Source organism: Podarcis filfolensis (genome assembly GCF_964270895.1).
Source record: "Podarcis filfolensis genome assembly, chromosome: 3".
Classification (NCBI taxonomy): Eukaryota; Metazoa; Chordata; class Lepidosauria; order Squamata; family Lacertidae; genus Podarcis; species Podarcis filfolensis.
Genome location: NC_139606.1, coordinates 30,628,383 through 30,650,595, shown reverse-complemented (window position 1 = coordinate 30,650,595; position 22,213 = coordinate 30,628,383). Strand labels below are relative to the sequence as shown.

Below are 22,213 nucleotides of genomic sequence, written 5' to 3'. Positions count from 1 at the left end.
CCCAGTCGGCCTGACCAATGGTCAGGTATGGAAAGAACTGTAGTCTAGCAACATATGGATGGCCACAGGTTGCCCACACCTGCTCAACCGAATCAAGAATGAACAAGAATACAATTCTGTATTGGTGCAAATTAAATGAAACGGCTGACTCAAGGAGTTCTGAAGAAACGCTTCTATGGAAAAATAAGATCAGGGCAATCGGCACAGATCTGTCAAGGTAAAATGCAGCTGTATTCAAATCTGGGAGTGTATGTAGCTGTTTGTTAATTAGACTAGAGACTATGTGAGCAGATTACCAACTTCCATACAGTTACAGGTAGGAAAGCAAATTAACAGCATAATATTCTTCTTAGTGGTGTGCTACCAATAAAAAGATCACCAAGTCAGAAGGTACCTATGGAACATTATTTTCTCACAGCTGAATTTAAGATTTCAGCAGATTACCACTACCTTTTTAGAATGTATGCATACTGCCATGACATAGAGATAATGCATCTGTGGAACTGGCTTCATTTATGTAAATTATTTACTGTTTTCTCTACTTTGTGCCTATGCTACAATTAAACTGTCATTTCACCATGTGTCCCAATGCACTGGTCTACACAAGATATAATGGTTTGTCTACTCCCAGATGAATCTGAACACAGATCTTGCCAAATCGCACTGTTTCAGCTTCCCCAAAGAAAACTCATACAGGTTTCTTGAATAATGTGGCAGTGAACTGCATTTGTATCCTCCACCCTTAACAAGTAAGACGTTTTCAACCAGGAGTTACCTTTGTCATGGTTTGTGTGCCGTTAATTAGAAACTTAATTGCATGTGTTTTCAGACATTTTTCTTTTATCTGTATTGTACACAATAACTTATGGCTATAAGCAATAAACATTGGGTGTGTTGTACAGAACCAATCTCTCAGATACACACACACACACACACACACACACACACATTTTTTGGTCTATAAGACGCACCAGACCACAAGACGCACCTAGTTTTTGGAGAAGAAAAACAAGAAAAAAAATATTCTGAATCTCAGAAGCCAGAACAGCAAGAGGGATCGCTGTGCAGTGAAAGCAGCAATCCCTCTTGCTGTTCTGGCTTCTGTGATAGCTGCGCAGCCTGCATTCACTCCATAAGACGGACACACGTTTCCCCTTACTTTTTAGGAGGGAAAAAGTGAGTCTTATAGAGCAAAAAATATGGTATATGGCCATGTGGAAAAGAGACTATTTTAAATTATTCCACATGCCCACTGCCACCAGTAACGGATTGTTCTTGGGCAGCACTTCCTCATTTTTTTCCTCAATTTCAAGACAAGTGTTTTCTTTGAAGTGGGATTTGTGGGTTGCAAAGCTGATGCAGCTGTTTCTGGTGGCCACAGTGTGTTAATCGCTTTGATGGCAATAGAAGGCTCATAGCTCAGTGGCAGAGCACTTATCTTGCATTCATAAGGCTGAAAGTTCAGCCCCCAGCCCCTCCAGCTAGGGAGATGGGAGGTCTGAGAAAGTTCACGCATGACACCAAACCAGTTTATTAAACTTAGGTTTGTTGAACTATAACATAGCATTCCACATGCCCACATGTGAACCCAGTGCAGCGGCTTAACTCTGGTTTATTAAATATGGTTAATTGTCACTTGTTGACCAAGAATCGCAGTTGGTTTACAAACCTTAGTTAACGTTAGCCATAGCTTAGTGTTATGTTAAAACCTGAAGCTCCTCCTTAACTATGGTTAAGGAACCATCATCACTCAATAGCTATAGATCCACAAGTGGAGAGCAGCAAAAATTTTTACAAACTGCTCTCAAGATTCATCTGCTGTCACTGGTACTTTTAACTATTCTGTGATGTAATAAACCAAGTGATCGTCTGACAACTTAGGTTTAACTATGGTTTAGCATTATGTGCCATCCAAGCCATGGTCAGAACAAACAAGCTTAATGAAACAAATGTTTGACTTGATCGTTTCATGTGGTTCAAATGCTTTAGAATAGTATTTATGGGAATCGGGACTGCCACCTGTTGCTCATAAATTGTTAAGACTTGATCTAACCTCCCAATCACCTTCAATTCTGGCAGTTTTACAGGAGAAATGTGAAGGACCAGTTCCTGCTCTTTTGGTGTTCTTTGTTTGCTTCTCCAGGGCTGCAGCTTTTGAACTGCCCACCCACCACTTGCAGTTAACCAAAGAGCAATTACCTTTTCCCTCTAGTACAGAAGCAAATCTGTTAGGGATGACGTGTCAATTCAGGCAAAATACATCTTTCTGCTGCAGAGCACACTGAATGCTGGGATGCATTTAGCTTTTGCAATTGCATACATTAAAAACAAATAAATAGATTTATCTACCCCGTGGTTTTTTGTTTTGTTTTTTGTTTAGTGCTGTAACACTTTGCGACTAAAAATAAAGTAAGGCTCATTGTACATTTGCAAAATTAAAGCCCAGTTCAGTGCCATTTCAATGCTAGGCTTGGAAACCACCCATTGATTAAGTTTATCTATTGCTTTCCCATAGAAACTGTGCTCAAAGCAACATACAGAGAAAACAGAATTAAAACAAAACTGCATAAAAACCCTAAAATGTAAACATAAAACATGTTTAAAAGTTAATAGATCTGAAGAAAAAACTAGGAATCCATCCAGTAAGATGCCATCAGGTAATGAATGCCTCTGTAAGAAGTATATAGGATTACGATGGAACATGGGCATAGCCGGGGGGGGGCTGCTGCCCCCTGATCAAGTAAAATGATAGAAATGCTTAACTAACTGACCAATCACGTCGATTCTGCCCCCTAACAAAAGTTCTTCCCCCCCCCCAACAAAATGCTGCCCCCCTAACAAAAATCCTGGTTACGCCCATGCGATGGAAGGCATATAAGGAAGGAGTATTTGCGGAGTGCCCTAGAAAGTAAGTTCAAGACAGAAGGAGCCACCACTGAAAAGGCTTTGGTGTGTATTGCTTGAGAACTGGGCTGAGCAAACAGAACCACAAGCAGAGAGCCCCACTGGAACGTCATAAGGTGTTAGAAGATAAACAGGGTGTTCGAAAAGGAACTATACACCTACCATATGTAGTACATTGTCCAAAGGTGTAATACTTACTTTTCGAACACCCTGTACAGTACAGTGGTACCTCGGGTCACATACGCTTCATGTTACAGACTTCGCTAACCCAGAAATAATACCTCGGGTTAAGAACTTTGCTTCAGGATGAGAACAGAAATCGTGCTCCGGCAACGCGGCGGCAGCAGGAGGCCCCATTAGCTAAAGTGGTACTTAAGAATAGTTTCAGGTTAAGAACGGACCTCTGGAACGAATTAAGTACTTAACCCGAGGTACCACTGTATATGTATTAAGGCACCTAAGGTATATAAGACCCAGGGCCATCTCACACTTTGAAAGTTCCCATGCTTCTTTGAGGCGAGGAAGCCAGTATCTGGTGCAAATGTGACAAGTACTGTGAAAATGCACCCCTGCCACCCGATGCTCAAAACGTAAGGCAGTGGGCCAAGGAGTAACCCTCCTTCCTTAAGGGAGTGTGACCTCATCTAGAAAAGGAGATTTCCACTATAATGGAAACAAAATGAAAAAATTCCTTCCAGTAGCACCTTAGAGACCAACTAAGTTTGTTATTGGTATAAGCTTTCACGTGCATGCACACTTCTTCAGATACGTGTGCATGCACACGAAAGCTCATACTAATAACAAACTTAGTTGGTCTCTAAGGTGCTACTGGAAGGAATCTTTTCATTTTGTTTCGACTACGGCAGACCAACACGGCTACCTACCTGTAACTACCACTATAATGATTAAGAGATCTTGCAGCTGCACTTGGAGCCGACCCCAAACAAAAACAGACCAAGGAGGCGTCCTTTAACATACTGATGCCAACAGTGGTGTAGATAGGGGCTGTCGCGGGATCCAGAAACCCACAGCGGGACACCACCACCACCATTGAAAAGAACCCTGCGCTTTCAGGTGGCGACGGGCGCCTTCCTCCTTCCCTTATCTCTATGGCTTAGAGGAAGCGGATCTTCGCGCCGGCTCCTCCCCCTCGCGGCTCTTCTTTTCTTTCTTTCTCCCGAACGGAGTTAGCTCCTCCCTGCCGAACCTTCTCTCGGCGGCGTTGATCCGTCCGATTCCCATTGGCTATGCAAAAGAGGGAACGTCGGGAGCGCCAATGAGCGGCGGCCACGGCTGGAATCGGCGAAGCTTTGGGTGCCCTTAACCGGAGGGGAAGTCGCAGGAGCGTGGAGAGAGAGCGCAGGAGCTTGTTAAGAGTGCAACATGGGCGCGTTCGGCGTGAGGCGGTTTCTGCTTGGTAAGGGGCGCGCGTGGGTGGTGGGGGAGGAGGAGAGGAAAGAGGTGCCGGGGCTTTAATTAATTGCAAGGTCGGGGAGGGTGGGGGTCGTTGCAAGCTTATTAATAGGATATGGGGGAAGCCCAGGCCTGTTGGGCGGCTGTGATTTGGGGTGGGTGGAAGAAGCCAGTTCTATTGTCCAGGCTGAAAACGGGTCGTGGTTTCTATACCGTGCCCAGAATCAATATTTTGGATCATGGGAGTGATCAATATTTTGGATCGTGGGAGTGATCAATATTTTGGGTCGTGGGAGTGATCAATATTTTGGATCATGGGAGTGATCAATATCTTAGATCATGGGAGTCATCAATATTTTGGATCGTGGGAGTCATCAATATCTTAGATCATGGAAGTGTTCAATATTTTAGATCATGGGAGTGCTCAATATTTTGGATCATGGGAGTGGGTGCGCCAAATTGCTTTCTTTTGAACTACGTTTTAAAATAAAGCTCAAGTATCCTTTTAGAAGAAGAGAGCCGTTGCATCTTTCTCAGTTTTTGCTGCTGGTTGGGGGTTTCCTTAGAGCAGGAACCTAGGAAGCAGCCTAATACAGAGTCAAACCAATGGTCTGTCTAGCGCAGGCATCCCCAAACTCAGCCCTCCAGGTGTTTTGGGACTACAACTCCCATCATCCCTAGCTAACAGGACCAGTGGTCAGGGGTGATGGGAATTGTACTCCCAAAACATCTGGAGGGTGGAGTTTGGGGATGCCTGATTTAGGGCTTTGCTGTGAAAGATCATGAGTGTACTGTCTTATGTGCACTTTTTGTCCCACCCTTCCTCCCAGGAGCTCTCAGGGTTGCGTACATGATTTCTCCCCATACCTGTTCATTCTTGCAACAACCCTGTGAGGTAGCTTTGGCTGATGGGTGGTCTAGAGTGAGCTTCATGGCTGAACAGGGTTTTGAACCTGGTCCTCCCTAGGCCAATACTTCAGCCCAGCCTTTCTCAACCTTGGATCCCCAGATGTTGGACTACAACTCCCATCATTGCTAGCTAGTGGGGGGGGGGTCAGGGGTGATGGGAACTGTAGTCCAACAACATCCAGGGACCCAGATGGTTGAGAAAGGGTGCTCTAGCCAGTAGGCAAGACGCATACCACATAATTGTTGCTTTGGTCCTGCTTGCACTTTCTTATTTTGATATAAGTCCTCTCAACCTCTGTGAGCCTCTTGAGCAGCAACCTTTTTCAGCTGTGGGCCAGTCTACTGTCCCTCAGACCATGTGGTGGGCCGGACTATATTTTTTTGGGGGGGGGATGAACAAATTCCTATGCCCCACAATTAACGCAGAGATGCATTTTAAATAAAAGCACATGTCAAAACTCATGTCAAAACACCAGGCAGGCCCCACAAATAACCCAGAGATGCATTTAAAATAAAAGGACACATTCTACTCATGTAAAAACACATTGACTCCTGGACGTCCGTGGGCCGGATCCGGCCCCTGGGCCTTAGGTTGCCTACCTCTGCTCTTGAGTATATATTCATTGTTAGCACAGTGCAAGTAGTCTCCCTACTCCTAAGCAAACGTAAAAATTATGAGGTGGAAGGTGTGTCATCTCAAGTCGTCAGCCTATCCAGTGCGGTGATCCCTCTTAGGTATGCCAAGCTAGGCAAATACTCCTAAAAATGCAACGCATAGAGCAGACATTCCAATTTTCTGTGATGAGATCTTGTTAAAAAGGGGGGTGGGATGGAAATGGCTTGATGCTACCTGCTTTTGCAAAGGCATCTCTTTTCACATGTTAAAACAGACCCTTTGCTAGTTTTAAGAATAGAAAGAACAAGGATGGTCAGTCTTCTTTGCTGTGGATAACAGCTACATGTTTAAACACACCCACACCCCACTGTTTTCTTCTGGACTCAGGTTTTGGAAGAGATTAATGCTAGAAGGCAAAGTTCTTTTAGGTCTTCATAAAATGACCTGTTGGTTGGTATATGTTGGAATGATTTGTCCATGTAGCTCACGCATATGAAACCCATTAACTGTTTTATCCTGGAATTGTGCTCATGGGGCCAACTACAACTGCTGATGAGCAGGATTATTGGGCTCCAAACAATTACCCTGGGCTCTACTAATACATACGTACTAAAGACTGGATTTTTTCAAATGGGATGTGGTGCTGAACATAGAATTGTAGGGTTGGAAGGGACCCCCAAGGGATAATACCTTGCTGTGCAGGAATCTCAACACATGGTTCTCCAACCAATTTGAAACCATACCAGACCTTGCTTAGCTTTGCAAAAGGGCTAGGAGTTTTATTGCTTAAGTCAGAGGTAGTTTTATTGCTGTCCTTTTTAAAAGAAAGAAAGGAATGTTAGGCATATTATTCTAGTAATGAACTACAGTTTTTGAATTAACAGCCATATTTATTGGAATAAAGCCACTGCAAATGCATACTGGTGAAATGATATGTGGTGTGATGAATTGTGCCGGTTGGTGCAGTCAACACTGGAAGCAGAAGTGCTTAGTGCCTTGAGTTCCAAGAAGCTTGAGATACAACACACATCTGTGCATGTCTGTTGTGTCTTAAGAGGATTGCAGCCTGAGCTGGAGTGAATCCAGTCGTTACAGAACCCTGACTTAGACTCCATGAAAGAATAAGCCATCAGGAGAATTATCTCTGTACAGCACCAACTATAGAATGATGTGTTGTCAGGCCGCGTACAAGACCTGCTAACCTGTAAAAGGACACACAACGTACGTGACACAAACTAGTTGGAAGCCCCCCTTGTGCTTTGAGCTCTGGTGACTGTGGTTGTGTGGAGAGGCAGCACCAAATTAATGGCAAAGGTGGGGCATGGGTGTGTCACGTAGCCTAATAACAATTCTTCTCCTGTTGGGATTGGTGGTGCTCTCTGGCATCACTTTTCCCCCTTGCTTTAACACGCATGAATTCTCTTTGCCATAAAAGCAGCAACGGTGATGCTTGTCTCTCTGAAAGGCTATTGACTTTTGTTCAAATTTTGCATTTTAGGAATGGTAAGCTGCTCGTTCTTCCTTGCTGTCAACGGCTTATATTCTCCCAGCGACGATGTTATAGAGCTGACACCTACAAACTTCCACAAAGAGGTCATCCACAGCGACAGTTTGTGGCTCGTAGAGTTCTATGCACCATGGTGAGTAACGATTGAGCCACATCTTCTGGCGAATAATTACTGTTGGGGTGTGTTCTGTCTGCACCAACATTCACCAGCTTGGTGCTCTTGAAATGTTTTGGACCACAACTCCCATCAACCTCAGACAGCCGATGGGAGTTGTAGTCCAAAATGTCTGAAGGGCATCAAGCTCTTATGTGTGAGTGAGGAGCAGGCCTGCAACTTTCAGTCTTCATTTTCTTGCTGCCCATGTTCCCTCAGTGGCCAGTTGCACACCAATAAAAAGTGAGAGTTGGTGTATGGGGACCTTGTCTGTTTAGAGTTCTTAGTTGCATACAGCCAGTGCATCATATTTGCAGGGTGTGGCCAGTGGTGTTATCATTTTTCCTCCACAAATGTTGAGCATATGTATAGGTCAACAGTTGGTTTCCCCTCCTCCGAGAATGACAGCTATAATCACCCTTAGCCACTCCTCTGGAGGCTGCATATTCGCAATGGGTGGGGCACCCCATGAATACATGACATCACCCACACATAAAGCACAGAGCACCCCCTTCCTCAGCTGATCCCTGCATTGCCTCTTCCTCACTCACCTGATGAGCCAGGAGGGTTTGATCTGCATTCTCCATCATGGCAGGGAGGGTTCTGGTCATTCTAGACCAGGCATGTCCAACTCTCAAGAGACTGCGATCTACTCCCAGTATAAAATAATTGGCAGTGATCTACCCATTGTCTTTGGAGGGAGGAGAGTGCATTTTTTAGGCAGGGGCGTTGGCCAGAGTTGTTGAGCTTTCGGGGGGGGCAAGACTTGTTGAGCTTTTTTTAGGGGAGCCTGACCTGAGATGTTGAGCATTTTATGGGGGGTGTGAATAAAAACACTGACTATCGCACGCAGCGCTACAGCAAACTTGTTTCCGCATTCGACAACGTTCTCTGTGTGAAAGAAGCAAGCAGAAGGTTCCTGATGTTTGGGTTATTCCTTCTGAGAAGCTGAGTACAGCTGGTTTAAACTGGTTCTGTTGTCTCTTTCTGTCAAGGTCATACTGACTATAATAGTGAGGCCAGACGGAGCCTGGGTTTCATTCTCTCTCTTTCTATCTCTGTTTCTGTAGCCATCAAGCCTCATCATTCTTACCCCTCCTTTACCATCTGGCTTGGCATCCCCTTCAACTGGCTGCTTTCAGTAGAGCTGGCCCTGCTGCCATCTCTCCTCTCAACCTTTGCAACACACCTGATTTATAAGGTGGTTGTAAATGGTGCCATCCCAGCTGCCTCTGCTGTTTTGTTTGCTCCCCCCCCCCCTTTATCAACACTAAAGACAGACACAAAAACCAGCCTGGCACATCAGCTCCTGCTGCACCCACACTCTGTGTCTCCACTTGCCACGGACGCACTGATACCAAACTATAAAACAAATGGAAACCTGTGGTGTTGCTTGAAATTCAATGAATGTTCTTTGTGTACCCTGTTCCTGCAAAATATTCTAAGTGGCTGGATTCCTGTGCACCTTGGATTCAAAAGAGTTCTTAAATCTGTGTGTGTGTTTTCTTCTTCCCCTTTAAGGTGTGGCCACTGCCAAAGACTGACACCTGAATGGAAGAAAGCTGCAACAGCACTGAAAGTGAGTAACCGCAACATGACATTTCTAGCGCAGCCTTCTGTAACCTGGTGGCATTGTCCCTGATTCCATTGGCCATGCTAGCATGGGATGATGTGGGTTGTAGTCCAAGGCATTTGGAGATTGGGAGAGGCCGGTCTCTGTTGACTGGCAGCTACTCTCCAGGGTTTTGGACAGGCGTGTTTGCAGCCCTGCCGGGGCGTGGACCTGGCAAAGCACGTGCCCTACGGCACTGCTGCGGCCTTTTTCTCTCTTGGTGTTTGGAAGGTGGCTGCTGTTGGCTGCCTTTTGTAACACACGTTTCTTATTTGCTTTGAACAAGCGTATTGTTTTGCAATCTTCATTTTAAACACTCGGGAGCCTTAACTTGACAGTTTTGCGATTGCAAAAGTGGCGTGTGCGATGTCCCGTTTCACACAGAAGAGCTCCCTGGTTTGTAAGGGAGCATTCAAACCACAGTTTCCCGAGTCAGATGCAGCTCAACAAAACTAGGAAGTCCCCTTTGCTGCTGGGTGTGCAAGGAGAAGCGAAGGGAGTTCTTTAGCTTGTTGCTTGTTCTTGCTACAATAAACCATAATTCCTTTGAGTTGTTACATTGTCAGAAGTGGGCCGCCCCCAAGACTATATGCTACTAAGCAGTGCAGTCATACCTCGGGTTACAAACGCTTCAGGTTGCGTTTTTTCAGGTTGCAGACCACCAAAACCCAGAAGTACCAGAATGGGTTACTTCCGGGTTTCGGCGGTCGTGCATGCACAGATGCGCTAAATCGCGCTTTGCACATGCACAGAAGCACTGAATCGCAACCCGTGCGTGTGCAGATGTGGGTTGCGAATGTGCATCCTGCATGGATCACATTCGCAACCCGAGTGTCCATTGTACTTTTATTTCATCTTAAATTCTTCTTACCTTAACGGCATCATTGTAGCAATACCTATATTATTGTAGATGAAGCTTCCTCAGACTCTGCTGTCCAGATGTTTTTTTGGCCTACAACTCCCATGATCCCTAGCTAGCAGGACCAGTGGTCAGGGATGATGGGAATTGTAGTCTCAAAATATCTGGAGGGCCAAGTTTGAGGAAGCCTGTTCTAGATCTTCTCCATCATGTTATCCTGTGGTCAGGATGGTTAACACTTACTAAAATTTGACCCTGTGTTTCAGAATACAAATCCTTTCAAGACTGTCCCCATCAATGCATCATTCCTCTGATTACATTTAAATGGAGAATCAGTTTCATACAGCTTTATTTCTCATTTTTGGAATTCGGAAAAAGTTACTCTCTTAGGAACTAGAAATAACCCTTAATTGAAATCAGCCGTATTAATGTTCAAGACAAGCACATACTCTGTGTTCATGAGCAGATTCCTTGACTTACCACATTCATCTGGGCAAAATTTAACGTGTGACATCCTACATAGAACCCTATTAACCCCTCTCAACCCCATTTTAAAGGTGGTGCTTAGTTTTCATTCTCAAATGGATCAATCCTACCTCATCTGAAAGTCTCTTTCTTGCAGGGCATTGTGAAAGTTGGGGCGGTGGATGCAGATAAACATAATTCCCTAGGTGGTCAGTATGGTGTCAGAGGATTCCCCACTATCAAGATATTTGGTGCCAACAAGAACAGACCAGAAGATTACCAAGGTACTTCTGTAAAAGTGGTGGGTTTTACTAGGATTGTTGAGTCTTGTACACTTAACTCGGTGTTTCCCAAACTTGGGTCTACAGCTGTTTTTGGACCACAACTCCCATCACCCCAGTTAGCAGGGCCAGTGGTCAGGGATGATGGGAATTGTAGTTCAAAAAAACCAAACCCAAGTTTGGGAAACACTGATTCACTGATGAGCATATTAAATGAAACTTCTTACAGCCCCGTCTTGTTTCCTAACTAATCAGGCCATGTATTGTAAAGGTAATCATCACACCTTCTCATTTTCTTATACTAAAATCGCCAGAATTGGGCGTGGTAGTTAGGGAGTCACAGCTGAGAGAGGAAGGAGTAGCTGTTCCCTCCCCAGCTGTGTTCTTTTGACCCTCCTTTATTGTAACTGGGCTTGAGAGAAGGCTGTTTTCAAGCCTACTTGCAAGGAGGCAGGATGTTCCACTGCATCTCATCTGTGACTCATTCCTTCTGGCATCTGTGCTTTCTCCCAGTGCAGCACTGCAGTTTTACTGCCTTCTTGGTGACTGTTGGAAGGCTCCATCACATCACAAGACAGTGCTGACAGAATCTGACATGGAGCCAGTCTAAACATTCCTGCCATCTTTCTCTTACGTTCTTAGGGGGCAGGACAAGCGACGCTATCGTTGATGCTGCTTTAAGTGCCATCCGGTCAATGGTGAAAGATCGTCTTAGTGGCAGAGGAGGTGGCCAAAGCTACGGAAAACAGGTACGTCCAGGCAGAAAGAAGCAACAGATTGTTTCCTTTCGTGAATGTGTTTTCTAGGCACATCCCTCAAGATATAATTGGAGAGCAGTTTGGTGGGGATTGGTCTGCATTTAAAAAAAAATGCATAGTGTATAAGGATTTTAATTACAGGTTTAAAAAGAATTTTTAAAAAAATAAGTCTGGGAAGGTAAGCTGTTGTAAAGTGCAAAGCAGTGCAGTGTGTTTGCCCATTTAAAACTAGAACATAATCACACATGGCAAACCTAATGCACGTTGAGTAACTAGCAGGATTGGTCTTTGCCTGTGAAGTATTTGTGGCATATTGTATAAGTATCAAAATACAGTTTGGTGGGAAGTAGCGACAGCAGAAGGTTAAGTGGGGGAAATAAAAGTGTGTTTTGGGATCGATGGCTGGCAAAGAATGAAATAGCAGACCGGGGGGGGGGGGATGGAATTGAAATGCTTCTGGATCTTAGTGGCATCGCCCATTCAAGGCTTGCAAGGTAAAAAGTCCCATCAGTTGTCATCTTTATGGACTTTCCAAAACCAGTTATTCACCTGGGCCAGGTGGTCAAAATCGTACTCACCAGATGTTGGTGAATCACAGCTCCCCACCACCCCTGACCATTGGCCAATCTGGCTGGGGCTGGTTGGTGTTGGGAGTCCCAACGACATGGCCGGGGGGGGGGAGTGGCACCACATTGGCTACCTCTAACCTATACCTTTCAAATAACTCACATGTTTTGCGATCTAGGCTTATCGTTTATGTTGTTTTTGTTTTATTTTGCATCCATTTATTTTTATTTTTTTCTATCAAAAAGAACCATTTTGTGCCGCTTTCTACAGTTCTGATACTGCTGTTTTTGTCTTAAGTGAGCCGCCTAGATAACACGGTCTGTTGGGTCGCCATATAAACCTAGTTAAAATAGACAAGAACGAAAGCAGGTTTGTAAATCAATTAAATTGTAAAGATGCCATAGAGCAGATATGTCCAAGTAGGCTGCGATCTACTACCCAGTATAAAAAAACTGGCAGTGATCTACCACACTCTCCCATTGTTATTCCTCAACTTAAACACATAATATTTGGCTGAGCGGTGGCGCTGTGGGTTAAACCACAGAGCCTAGGACTTGCCGATCAGAAGGTCGGCGGTTCGAATCCCCGCGACCGGGTGAGCTCCCATTGCTCGGTCCCTGCTCCTGCCAACCTAGCAGTTTGAAAGTATGTCAAAGTGCAAGTAGATAAATAGGTACCGCTCCGGTGGGAAGGTAAACGGCGTTTGTGTGCTGCTCTGGTTCACCAGAAGCGGCTTAGTCATGCTGGCCACATGACCCGGAAGCTGTACGCTGGCTCCCTCGGCCAATAAAGCGAGATGAGCGCCGCAACCCCAGAGTCGGCCATGACTGGACCTAATGGTCAGGGGTCCCTTTAGCTTTACCTATGATAAAAAAATAATAAGAAATGATAGCAGCTTCTATGAAACCTGAAAAGTTCATTATAAATCAATATATATTTTAAAATACATGCTTGCCTCCGTTGTTAGTGTGACACCTGGCCTGGGTTTGCATTTCGTTAACCATCTGTTAGATATCAGGCAAATCCTGGGTGAGAGCCAGCTTCAGAGAATCCTTAAGGTGTTTATCTGTCATGTTGGAACGTTGCTTACTCTTCATCATTTTTAGATATGAAAATGCAGATTCATGTAAATAAGTTGAACCAAAACATGAGTGTAGAATTTCATTGCATCTTCTCAAATTAGGAAATTTTTGTCTAGGCACAAACCTCCAAAATCATTTTTCTCTTGCATGGGCCTTCAGAAAAATGTCGTTTTTCAGACTTAGTATCTCATTTTCAAGAGGTAGTTTGTGCAATGAGTAATTTTTACTGACAGTGACTGCAATTTCTTTTAATGTCCAAATCGGATTTGAATGGAAACGACATGTACTCTACAATTGATTCAATTTTTTGGAAGTCACCAAATCTCTTTTTGAACTCCTGAATAACAGAACCAATTTTGATCACATACTTCTCTGTTTGAAAAACAAAGGCAGGATTCTTTCCTCAGGTGGTCTTGCATGTTAGGAAAAGTGATCAGAGGTATTGATTGTAAGGTCAGCCATCATTAGCTTAAATTTGGTTCTGTAGGATGAAACTATGTTCATCAACTCTCCAATGCATTTATCTTTACCTTGTAGTACTAGGTTCATATCACTAAGTTTACCTGTGAAATCTGCAAGGAAAGCCAGATCAAACAACCACTCTCCAACTTCTAACTGAGCGTACTCATCTCCCCTCTCCTTCAAAAAGGATATTATTTCTTTGAACAAACTGCGAAATCTTAGCAAAAATTTGTGCCTACTGAGCCACCTGTGTGTAAAATTACTTCTGGTTGCCCTTCCTCAAGAGAGAGATTGAAAAGGTGCCTTTGAAGTGATTTTCCACAAATTGAATTTAAAATTTAAAAGCTATGTCCATGACATTCTTTGCGTTCAGTCTCTTGCTTGCCAGAACTTGCTGGTGAATGATACAGTGATATGCAAGGAAGTCAGGGAAATCGCCATGCTGTCGACAAAAGGCAATAAATCCATTAACCTGACCTGTCATGCCTTTTACTCCATCAGTAGTGATGGCCGCAAGGATGAAGGAATAGAAAGAATTAAATATTTCCTGACCTGTAGTTCTTTCTCTTAAAGAAACCATCCCAAGTAGTTCTTCTTTGGTGCCGAAATCTTCAAAAATAATATGAATAAAAACTAGCATCTGAGCCGTGTCGCTGATCTCTGTAGATTCATCCACTTGGAGTAAAGAAAGCAACACAATTGGACACATCTTTCAACAGCTGTTCATTTATATTTTTACACATTTTTTCCCCATTCAGCGCACAACCGTGTTTCTCGGTGATCTTGGATAGCAGCTGTGATCTCCTTTTTTATATTTAAAACCTTCAAAATGATTATCAGCTATTGCAAGAAAACACTTTCACAAACACTCCCTTCGGCGAAAGGTTTGCAATTTTTAGCAATCAGGTTGCTCACCTTGAAGGATGAAATGGTTGCATTGTTAGAATGTGAGCTGGATTTAGCTAGTAATTGTTGCTGAGCAGCTAATTTTGATTTAAGTGCTTTGAGCTTAAGTTTACGTATTTCACTTTTGAGTGGAAGATCAACAGCCAATTTACTACAGTGGAGAGCATTATAGTGGCGTTCCAACTTACCCTTTTTTGGTAAGGACACTGAGGCGTTACAAATTAAACAGCAACACTTGTCTTTCACCATCACAAAGGAATACTCAATTTCCCATTCGTCGTGAAAATGATAAGTTTTGGACTTCTTTGGGGCACTTATTTTTTTTACAATAGGGCCTAGGCCTTCTGAAATAATTGATTTAAAAACTATGACTGTGCAAAGACGGTAACAAGAAACTATGCCTCACGTTTAAAGCGCAAGGACTCACATCTTCCCTTTCCAGGTTTCGGAAATGAGAATGGCATGTATTGGTTCCCAAGCCAAGCAATTGCTGTTTATGGTTTTTCATCTCTCGTAAATTTCTTAAGAGACCTGTTTGCAGTCAGCGACTAGCAAATCATTATTAAGAGTAATAATGGTGATGATAATATAATAATGGTGTATATAGGTTTATCGTCTTAACTCAGCAAGACAGGATGCTACCTGCTTTGGAAAGTGTGACCGCCTTTGAGCTACCAGGCACCCAGACCAGAAGGAAAACCAATTCAGCTTTTCCATCCTTCATTCGCTTCTGCGGGATCTTCTTTTTTCGCTTGTGCTTAAATTCATTCCCCTTAATTTGAGAATGGAACAGTCCACTGCTCCCGCTGCCTAGAACCCCCTTATCTGTGAATGGTACAATCCAGTTCCTTTGCCAAATCCAGACAGTGATTAACGCAGCAGAATTTGATTGGCTGGCAGATTGCTAACTGTATTCCAGTGCCATTGGTCGATGCCTCTCGCGACTCCTTCCGTGGCCGATCTGCTATTGGGCATTAGACTTCAGGAAGCGTTCCCTTCTCTCACCCCTCCGAGGTCATTCAAGTTAAACAAATAAATAAATTAAGCGTAGAAAAGGAGGCGGGTGGAGGCCTCGCAACCTAACCTGCTAGGCGGCTAGAAGAGGCTCATTTTCAGCCAATCATTGGCAGCGCTTGGTCACCCTGTCAGTCAGCCCGGAGAAATAAAACACAAGTTATTAAAGCAGGTCAGCCTTAACCATACGTATATTCTCCAGTGATAAGCATCAGTGGCGCTTGATCGACAGACATCGAAGACCTATACGCCGGGAACAAAGCCGATTTGTTTTCCTCTGAGCCAGAGCTCCTCCAGTGGGGATGGCAGCAAATTAAAGGAAGGCTGCATAGCTTGGCACGGCTGCGAACTAATGGGGAATATGAGCGGGGATGGCAGTGCCGGGACTAAGAGCCAATGAGAGACTTTAAGGTGGGGAGGGGAGGGAGGCAAAAGTTCTCTTTCTGAGGAGGAAAGAGGACACACACAAAAAATACCACCGTAGTGCTATCGACCAAAATCCATCTCACTATCTACGCGTTGGATGTGTCTGCCATAGAGTACAGCGGTACCTCAGGTTACATATGCTTCAGGCTACAGACTCCGCTAACCCAGAAATAGGGCTTCAGGTTAAGAACTTTACCTCAGGATGAAAACAGAAATCGTGCTCCCGCGGCGCAGCAGCAGCAGGAGGCCCCATTAGCTAAAGTGGTGCTTCAGGTTAAGAACAGTTTCAGGTTAAGTACGGACCTCCGGAACAAATTAAGTACTTAACCCGAGGTACCACTGTATAGACCAAGGATAGCGAACATGGCGCCTGCCAGATGATGTTAAGATTACAGTTCCCATCAGCCCTGGCCAGCATGACCAGTGGCCAAGGATGATGGGAGCTGTAGTTCAGCAACACTTGGAAGGCCCCACATTGGCTAGACACATGCAGAGAGCACTCCACAGACTTGTAGCTTACAATTGCAACTCCCATGTGCCCATGTGGAGTGACTACTGCTAGACTGCGGCAAAGGCGTTCAAACTAAATTTGAGGCCTTTTGTGTTTTGAACTACAGAGCAGCCGGGAAAGCGGTGGCTCAGGCAAAAAGGATGTGATTGACCTGACGGACGACACCTTTGATAAGAACGTCTTGAACAGCGAAGATGTCTGGCTGGTAGAGTTTTATGCTCCTTGGTGCGGGCATTGCAAAAAGTAAGTGGATTGAAGGCACCGTTTACTTGCTACAGGTGCAAAGTAAGAGTCAAAATTTCTCGGCGGGTGTCTGAAATGTTTATTTAGTACTCCGATGCAAGGACAATCCTATGTATCACATCTGCTCAGAAGTGAACCCCACTGCAGTGGAACTGAACGCATGGACAGTGTAAAGGATTGCAGCCTAAATTGCTCCTCAGCTTGTGACAGCTGAAAATGATGAACATCTTCTGCTTCCCTTATGCTGGGGTTTTCTCTCTTCAGTGCGGTCCCCTTGGTGCCAGTTACCCTCATGTTCTCCACAAACAAATCTGGAAAGCTCATATCTTACAGAGCAGGGGTGGGGAACCTGTGGCCCTTAGACATTTGTGAACTACAACTCTTCCTCATTCCTGACCATTTGCCATGCTGGCTGGGACTTGTGGTAGAGGTGGAGTCTGACAACCTCCTGAGGGGACCCCCCTTGCTTTTACCCCTGGTTTAGTCTCACTCTTATTTCAGTTGTGACAAAAGGTGCTTTAAAATATTAAGATTTTGGATGCCGCTGCTAATTAGTAGTGATCTTTAAAATAAAATAAAAGGAACAAACACGCAAAAACCCCACCTTTCTTCCCACAGTTTAGAGCCAGAATGGGCAGCAGCTGCAACAGAAGTGAAGGAGCAGACAAAGGGAAAAGTGAAATTGGCTGCTGTAGATGCTACAGTGAACCAGATGTTAGCAAGCCGATATGGGGTGAGTTGAGCAGAGCAGTGTTCTTTTCCTCAAAATACGTGACAGTTGTCTCGATTAGGGTTTTGCGGGGGAGTTTAAAAGATACTTTATTGATAAGCACTTTGCTTCAGCGAGTTAATGTACTGCATTTTAAAACAAGCAGTGAGAGCACAGACAGTTTTTTACATCCCATGCCAGGAATTAGTATTATTTTTTAAATGCAGGTATATGTGCTCGGGGGGGACGTGGGTGGCGCTATGGGTTAAACCACAGAGCCTAGGACTTGCCGATCGGAAGGTCGGCGGTTCGAATCCCCGCGACGGGGTGAGCTCCCATTGCTCGGTCCCTGCTCCTGCCAACCTAGCAGTTCAAAAGCACATCAAAGTGCAAGTAGATAAATAGGTACCACTCCGGCGGGAAGGTAAATGGCGTTTCTGTGTGCTGCTCTGGTTCGCCAGAAGCGGCTTAGTCATGCTGGCCACATGACCTGTATGCCGGCTCCCTCGGCCATTAAAGTGAGATGAGCGCCGCAACCCCAGAGTCGGCCACGACTGGACCTAATGGTCAGGGGTCCCTTTACCTTTACCTATATGTGCTCGGACGTCGCTCCTGCTATGCAGGAAAGCAGCTTTATGTAGAAAGTGTGTAGCCTCTCAGTGGCTATCGCTGCTTTGTCAGGTTTGTGGCTCTGATTTGTTACTATTTGAAACCTCCCAGATCCGTGGGTTCCCGACAATAAAGGTCTTCCAGAAGGGAGAAGAGCCCGTCGATTACGAAGGTGGAAGGACAAAATCGGATATTGTTGCTCGCGCTCTAGACCTGTTCTCAGATAATGCTCCACCACCTGAACTCCTGGAGGTATTCTTGTCCTGATAATCTGATGAAATGAAGCAAACGAGCCATGTAGATCTCATCTACACGGCCAACTCATTGTAGAATGGGATGGGACAAGGGAGCATGTCTTGGGGAGAGTGATGGAGCTAGATAAAGAAGTGCGCTTGGCCAGATTAGGCCTGTGACACAGGTTTCCCCACGCCTGCTTTAACCATTAGTAATTTCATGGGTGATGAGGCATGTGTGTGTTTCTCTCCCTCTCAGATCATCAATGAAGATGTTCTGAAACAAACTTGCGATGCTCACCAGCTGTGCATCATTTCTGTCTTGCCCCATATTCTTGACACAGGTAAATAAAAGCGAGGAAAAGCTTGTTGTCTCCCCCGCCCCCACCCAATTGTGTTTGTAATAAGCGCCTCAAACACTTTTGCCCTTCCCTGTCTTGTCATAACAGGAGCCGCAGGTAGAAACTCCTACCTGGAAGTCATGCTGAAATTGGCAGATAAATACAAAAAGAAGATGTGGGGGTAAGTCACATCAAAACGCAAAGAAGGGAAGAAATGCTGCCAGACCTGTTACTTTTTTAGTGGACGGGTCATTTGTATTCTGCAAAAGAACGTGCCCCATTCAGACATGCAAAGGCAGCTATTATTATGAATGTAACACGTGGGAAAGGCAATAACTCAGTGATAGTGTATTTGCCTTGCATGTGGAAGGTCCTAGTTCAATCCCTGACATCTCCAGTTAAGAGTCGGGAGAGTTCCCTCCCTGAAACCCCTGAAACCCTACAGAACTGGCTGCCAGTAAGTACACTGCAAGATAGAGCAATGCTGTGACTCAGGATAAGGCAACTTCCTATGTTCAGGGGGTCAGGGATTAGGATTGGATGGTATGACTGCACACTCCAGCCAGCTTTCTCTCCCTCCCTCACCCTTGTCCTGCTTTGGTGTTCCATTTTACGAGCATTAACCAAGGTGTCGAAGCAAAGGAAGGAAAAACTAGTTTTTTAAGGCATTGAGATGTGAACTGACCTTCACATACAATGGCGGTGATGTGGGTTTTTTTGCCCCCCAGGTGGTTGTGGACGGAAGCTGGAGCTCAGTCTGATCTTGAAAACTCCTTTGGAATTGGAGGGTTTGGCTACCCAGCCATGGCAGCCGTGAACGCTCGGAAGATGAAATTTGCACTGCTGAAAGGATCTTTCAGCGAGCAAGGAATTAACGAGTTCCTAAGGTACGGAAATATCTGTGTATGTTTTGCTCCATTTGATGGTATCCAAACGGCAAGAACCATATGCCGTTTCCCCTCAAGTTTTGGACACAAGATGTTGTTTTGCATTGGTAGAAGAATGCTACTGGACTTGAAAATCATTCTTAGGGTTGCTTTTATTTTCCCATTATATCGGAGCTAATTTTTACTTCAACCCTTTAAAGGTTACGTGTGCTTGGTTTTGTGTAAACCTTCTGAGTGTGTTAGGTAACCGTTTTTTAGGTGCAGTAAATGAAACAAGGAGACCATATATTGCCCACTGGGTGGTGGAAAACAATTATGCCATCTCAGACTTGCTAATGGTTTGGTATTTTTTCACCCACTCAAAAAAACAAAAGCAAATTCTAAACATGACAGAACCTTCTCCTTTTAGGGAACTCTCCGTTGGTCGAGGGTCCACAGCACCTGTAGGTGGAGGGGCTTTCCCAAAAGTTAACACAGTAGAGCCATGGGACGGCAAAGATGGCGAGGTAAGAAGTGCCTTCTTGAACTGTGCGCATCAGAGCATTTTGTTTTAGTGCTTGTTTGGGGATAAACTACTCTTTTGGAATCCACTCCATAGCTTGTGATTTTGTATGGGGCGTTCTGGGGTGTCTTCCCCCAGGCTGCCCGTTACCAGATCAGATTTAATAGCATTGTAAATATCTGTTCTGTCTTCACGTAGACTATGGATAGCCAACCTGGTGCCCCCCCCCCATATGTTGCCAGACTACAACTCGAGCCATCTGTCACCATTGACCATGCTGTCTGCAGCTGATGGGAGTTGTCCACAACATCTGAAGGAGTGTCTGTCATAGACTGCTAAAATCCCAATTCTCATTATTCATCTATAGCAGGCACATCCAACTTCCAAGAGACTGCAATCTACTCCCAGTATATAAAAAAAAACTGGCTGTGATCTACCCATTGTCATTGCCAGGAATTGTTGAGCTTTTTCAGGGGAGGGATGCCCTTTTTGAGGATCGGTGAGGACCACACAGGCGATCACTCTAGCGATCGACCTGTTGGACATGCCTGGTCTATAGTATTGCCATGTCTCTCCTGCTGTTTAGCTCATCAGAAAACCTCTTTTTTCCACTTGTAGTCAGTCTCTCTCATATTTCTTTGATTGCAGTTCTCTTTTAAAGCTTTCCGCCCGTTTTATGGTCTTACATTCCAATCATATACTGCTATAGATGGTTTTGGCAACTTCCCTGCGTGTGATGCTCTATTAACAAAACTCTTGCAACAAACCACTGTGCTAAATAAAAGAGTACTCTCTTAATATATACCTGCTAACTTCAGTTTATAAATGTCTCTGGTTAGCGTTTTCTACTTGCTGATGGCATTGAGAGTGAAGCAAGTTCACAGGAAGCCTGAACCACCTTTCAATATCAAAGTTTTAATGAGCTGCATACATCTTTGTGGAGGAGTGAGAGCTGTCTGTTCAAGGGCTGCCAACGTGGTGCAGTTCAGCTGTTTAGGACTACAGCTCCCATCAGCCTCAGGCCAATGGCAAGTGGATGGTTGGAGTTGTAGCCCACAATGCCATAAAGGCACCACTTTGGCTCTTCTTGCTCTAGTTAAATTGCAAAAGTTTATCCTCTAATTTGAGGACACATTTAATAAGGGTGTTGGTCGAGGTGCACAAACTGAAAGGTAGCTAAACCTTTGTTTTAAAGCAAAGAAGTCTCCTGCAACAATGGCTGGCATAGATAAGAGTCTTATTTGTGTGTTGGCCATGTGCGTTTGAGCTTCCTGTCATGGTTTGAGCACACGGTTTCTGAATTCGTTCAAAGAAGCACATGGAGACACTAGTTTATGCATCTGGATACCTGTAAACTTGATTCACACTCTGCTTGGTTGCCTTATAGCTGCCAGTCGAAGAGGATATCGATCTCAGTGATGTAGATCTCGATGACTGGGATACCCAGAAGGACGAATTGTGAGAGCAGGAAGACACTTTGTTTCTTGAGGGACTTTGAGCAGTAGTTTGACGGAACATCTCTTTGCATCCCACGGATACTCCAGTGGCCTTTTTGCCGAGAGAAGCCCCCTCGGCCAGCTGCCGTAAGCACTGTTGCAAGTGAACTGTGTGCTTCTCAAGAAAGCCCATCTTTAAAATTCTGTGAATTTTTTTTTGTATCGAGTAAAATTGATTGTATCCTGTGCAACAGATATTTGCGGGGGGGCGACGCTGATCTTTCATTGAAATACTCCTGTTTTAGCTTTTCTCCAGCTGGTATGTGGTTGACCGTGACTCAAGACTTTGTTTAACTAGTTTTAAAACGTGATCTAATTCTCTTCCCTTCCCAAATCTAGGTTATGCCAGCCTTTGTTTCAATGAAAGAATAAAACAAATATTTTTGACACACAGTGTCAGTGTTGTACGTTGTACGCAGCACTATCTTCTGATAAGCAGCACAGTGTTTCTGGTGTCATTACGCGGTAAGCGCTTAACAGCACCAGAGGAGCTATTTTACTTAGGATACTTCAGTTTCATCTCACCTTTTTGGAGCCTTACAGGTTTACAGAAGCACCGTATTGCTTGAAGGTGTCCTGGGGGGAATGTCTGTTGCAGGCATAACTCTTAATGGATGTTACTTGGAGTTGGAATCTTCTAGGAGTAATGTTGCATTGATGCTGGTGATACGGAAAAGGAGCTGATCTGCAGTGACTGCTTAACAGTTATTTCACAGGAAGAAAAGGTTTCCTAATACAGCATTCCTA

At 44.5% G+C, this 22,213-nt stretch overlaps 1 protein-coding gene and 1 long non-coding RNA gene across 2 annotated transcripts in view; both read left to right on the top strand.

The window, feature by feature from the left end:
• Positions 1-2,483: 2,483 nt before the first annotated feature.
• PDIA6 (protein disulfide isomerase family A member 6) lies at positions 2,484-21,859 on the top strand. The gene is made up of 13 exons (XM_083607335.1): positions 2,484-4,321; positions 7,341-7,482; positions 9,025-9,082; positions 10,597-10,723; positions 11,363-11,469; positions 16,553-16,689; positions 17,308-17,422; positions 18,119-18,259; positions 18,500-18,584; positions 18,690-18,762; positions 19,310-19,468; positions 19,878-19,974; positions 21,358-21,859. Exons 1-13 carry the CDS (start codon positions 4,288-4,290, stop codon positions 21,430-21,432), a joined length of 1,350 nt encoding a protein of 449 aa, XP_083463461.1. The 5' UTR covers positions 2,484-4,287; the 3' UTR covers positions 21,433-21,859.
• Positions 3,294-22,213, top strand: part of LOC310759904 — a 109,414-nt gene continuing 90,494 nt past the window's right edge. Inside the window, exon 1 of the long non-coding RNA XR_014546629.1 lies at positions 3,294-3,349. This is a non-coding gene — a long non-coding RNA (uncharacterized lncRNA). The remainder of the gene's footprint in view (positions 3,350-22,213) is intronic.

Excerpts from the sequence above, each read along its gene's own strand:
- PDIA6 (XM_083607335.1), top strand. The coding sequence starts at position 4,288 with ATGGGCGCGTTCGGCGTGAGGCGGTTTCTGCTTG. Across the intron at positions 18,585-18,689 it reads GCCCCATATTCTTGACACAG|GAGCCGCAGGTAGAAACTCC; the intron begins GTAAATAAAAGC and ends TTGTCATAACAG. Across the intron at positions 18,763-19,309 it reads TACAAAAAGAAGATGTGGGG|GTGGTTGTGGACGGAAGCTG; the intron begins GTAAGTCACATC and ends TTTGCCCCCCAG.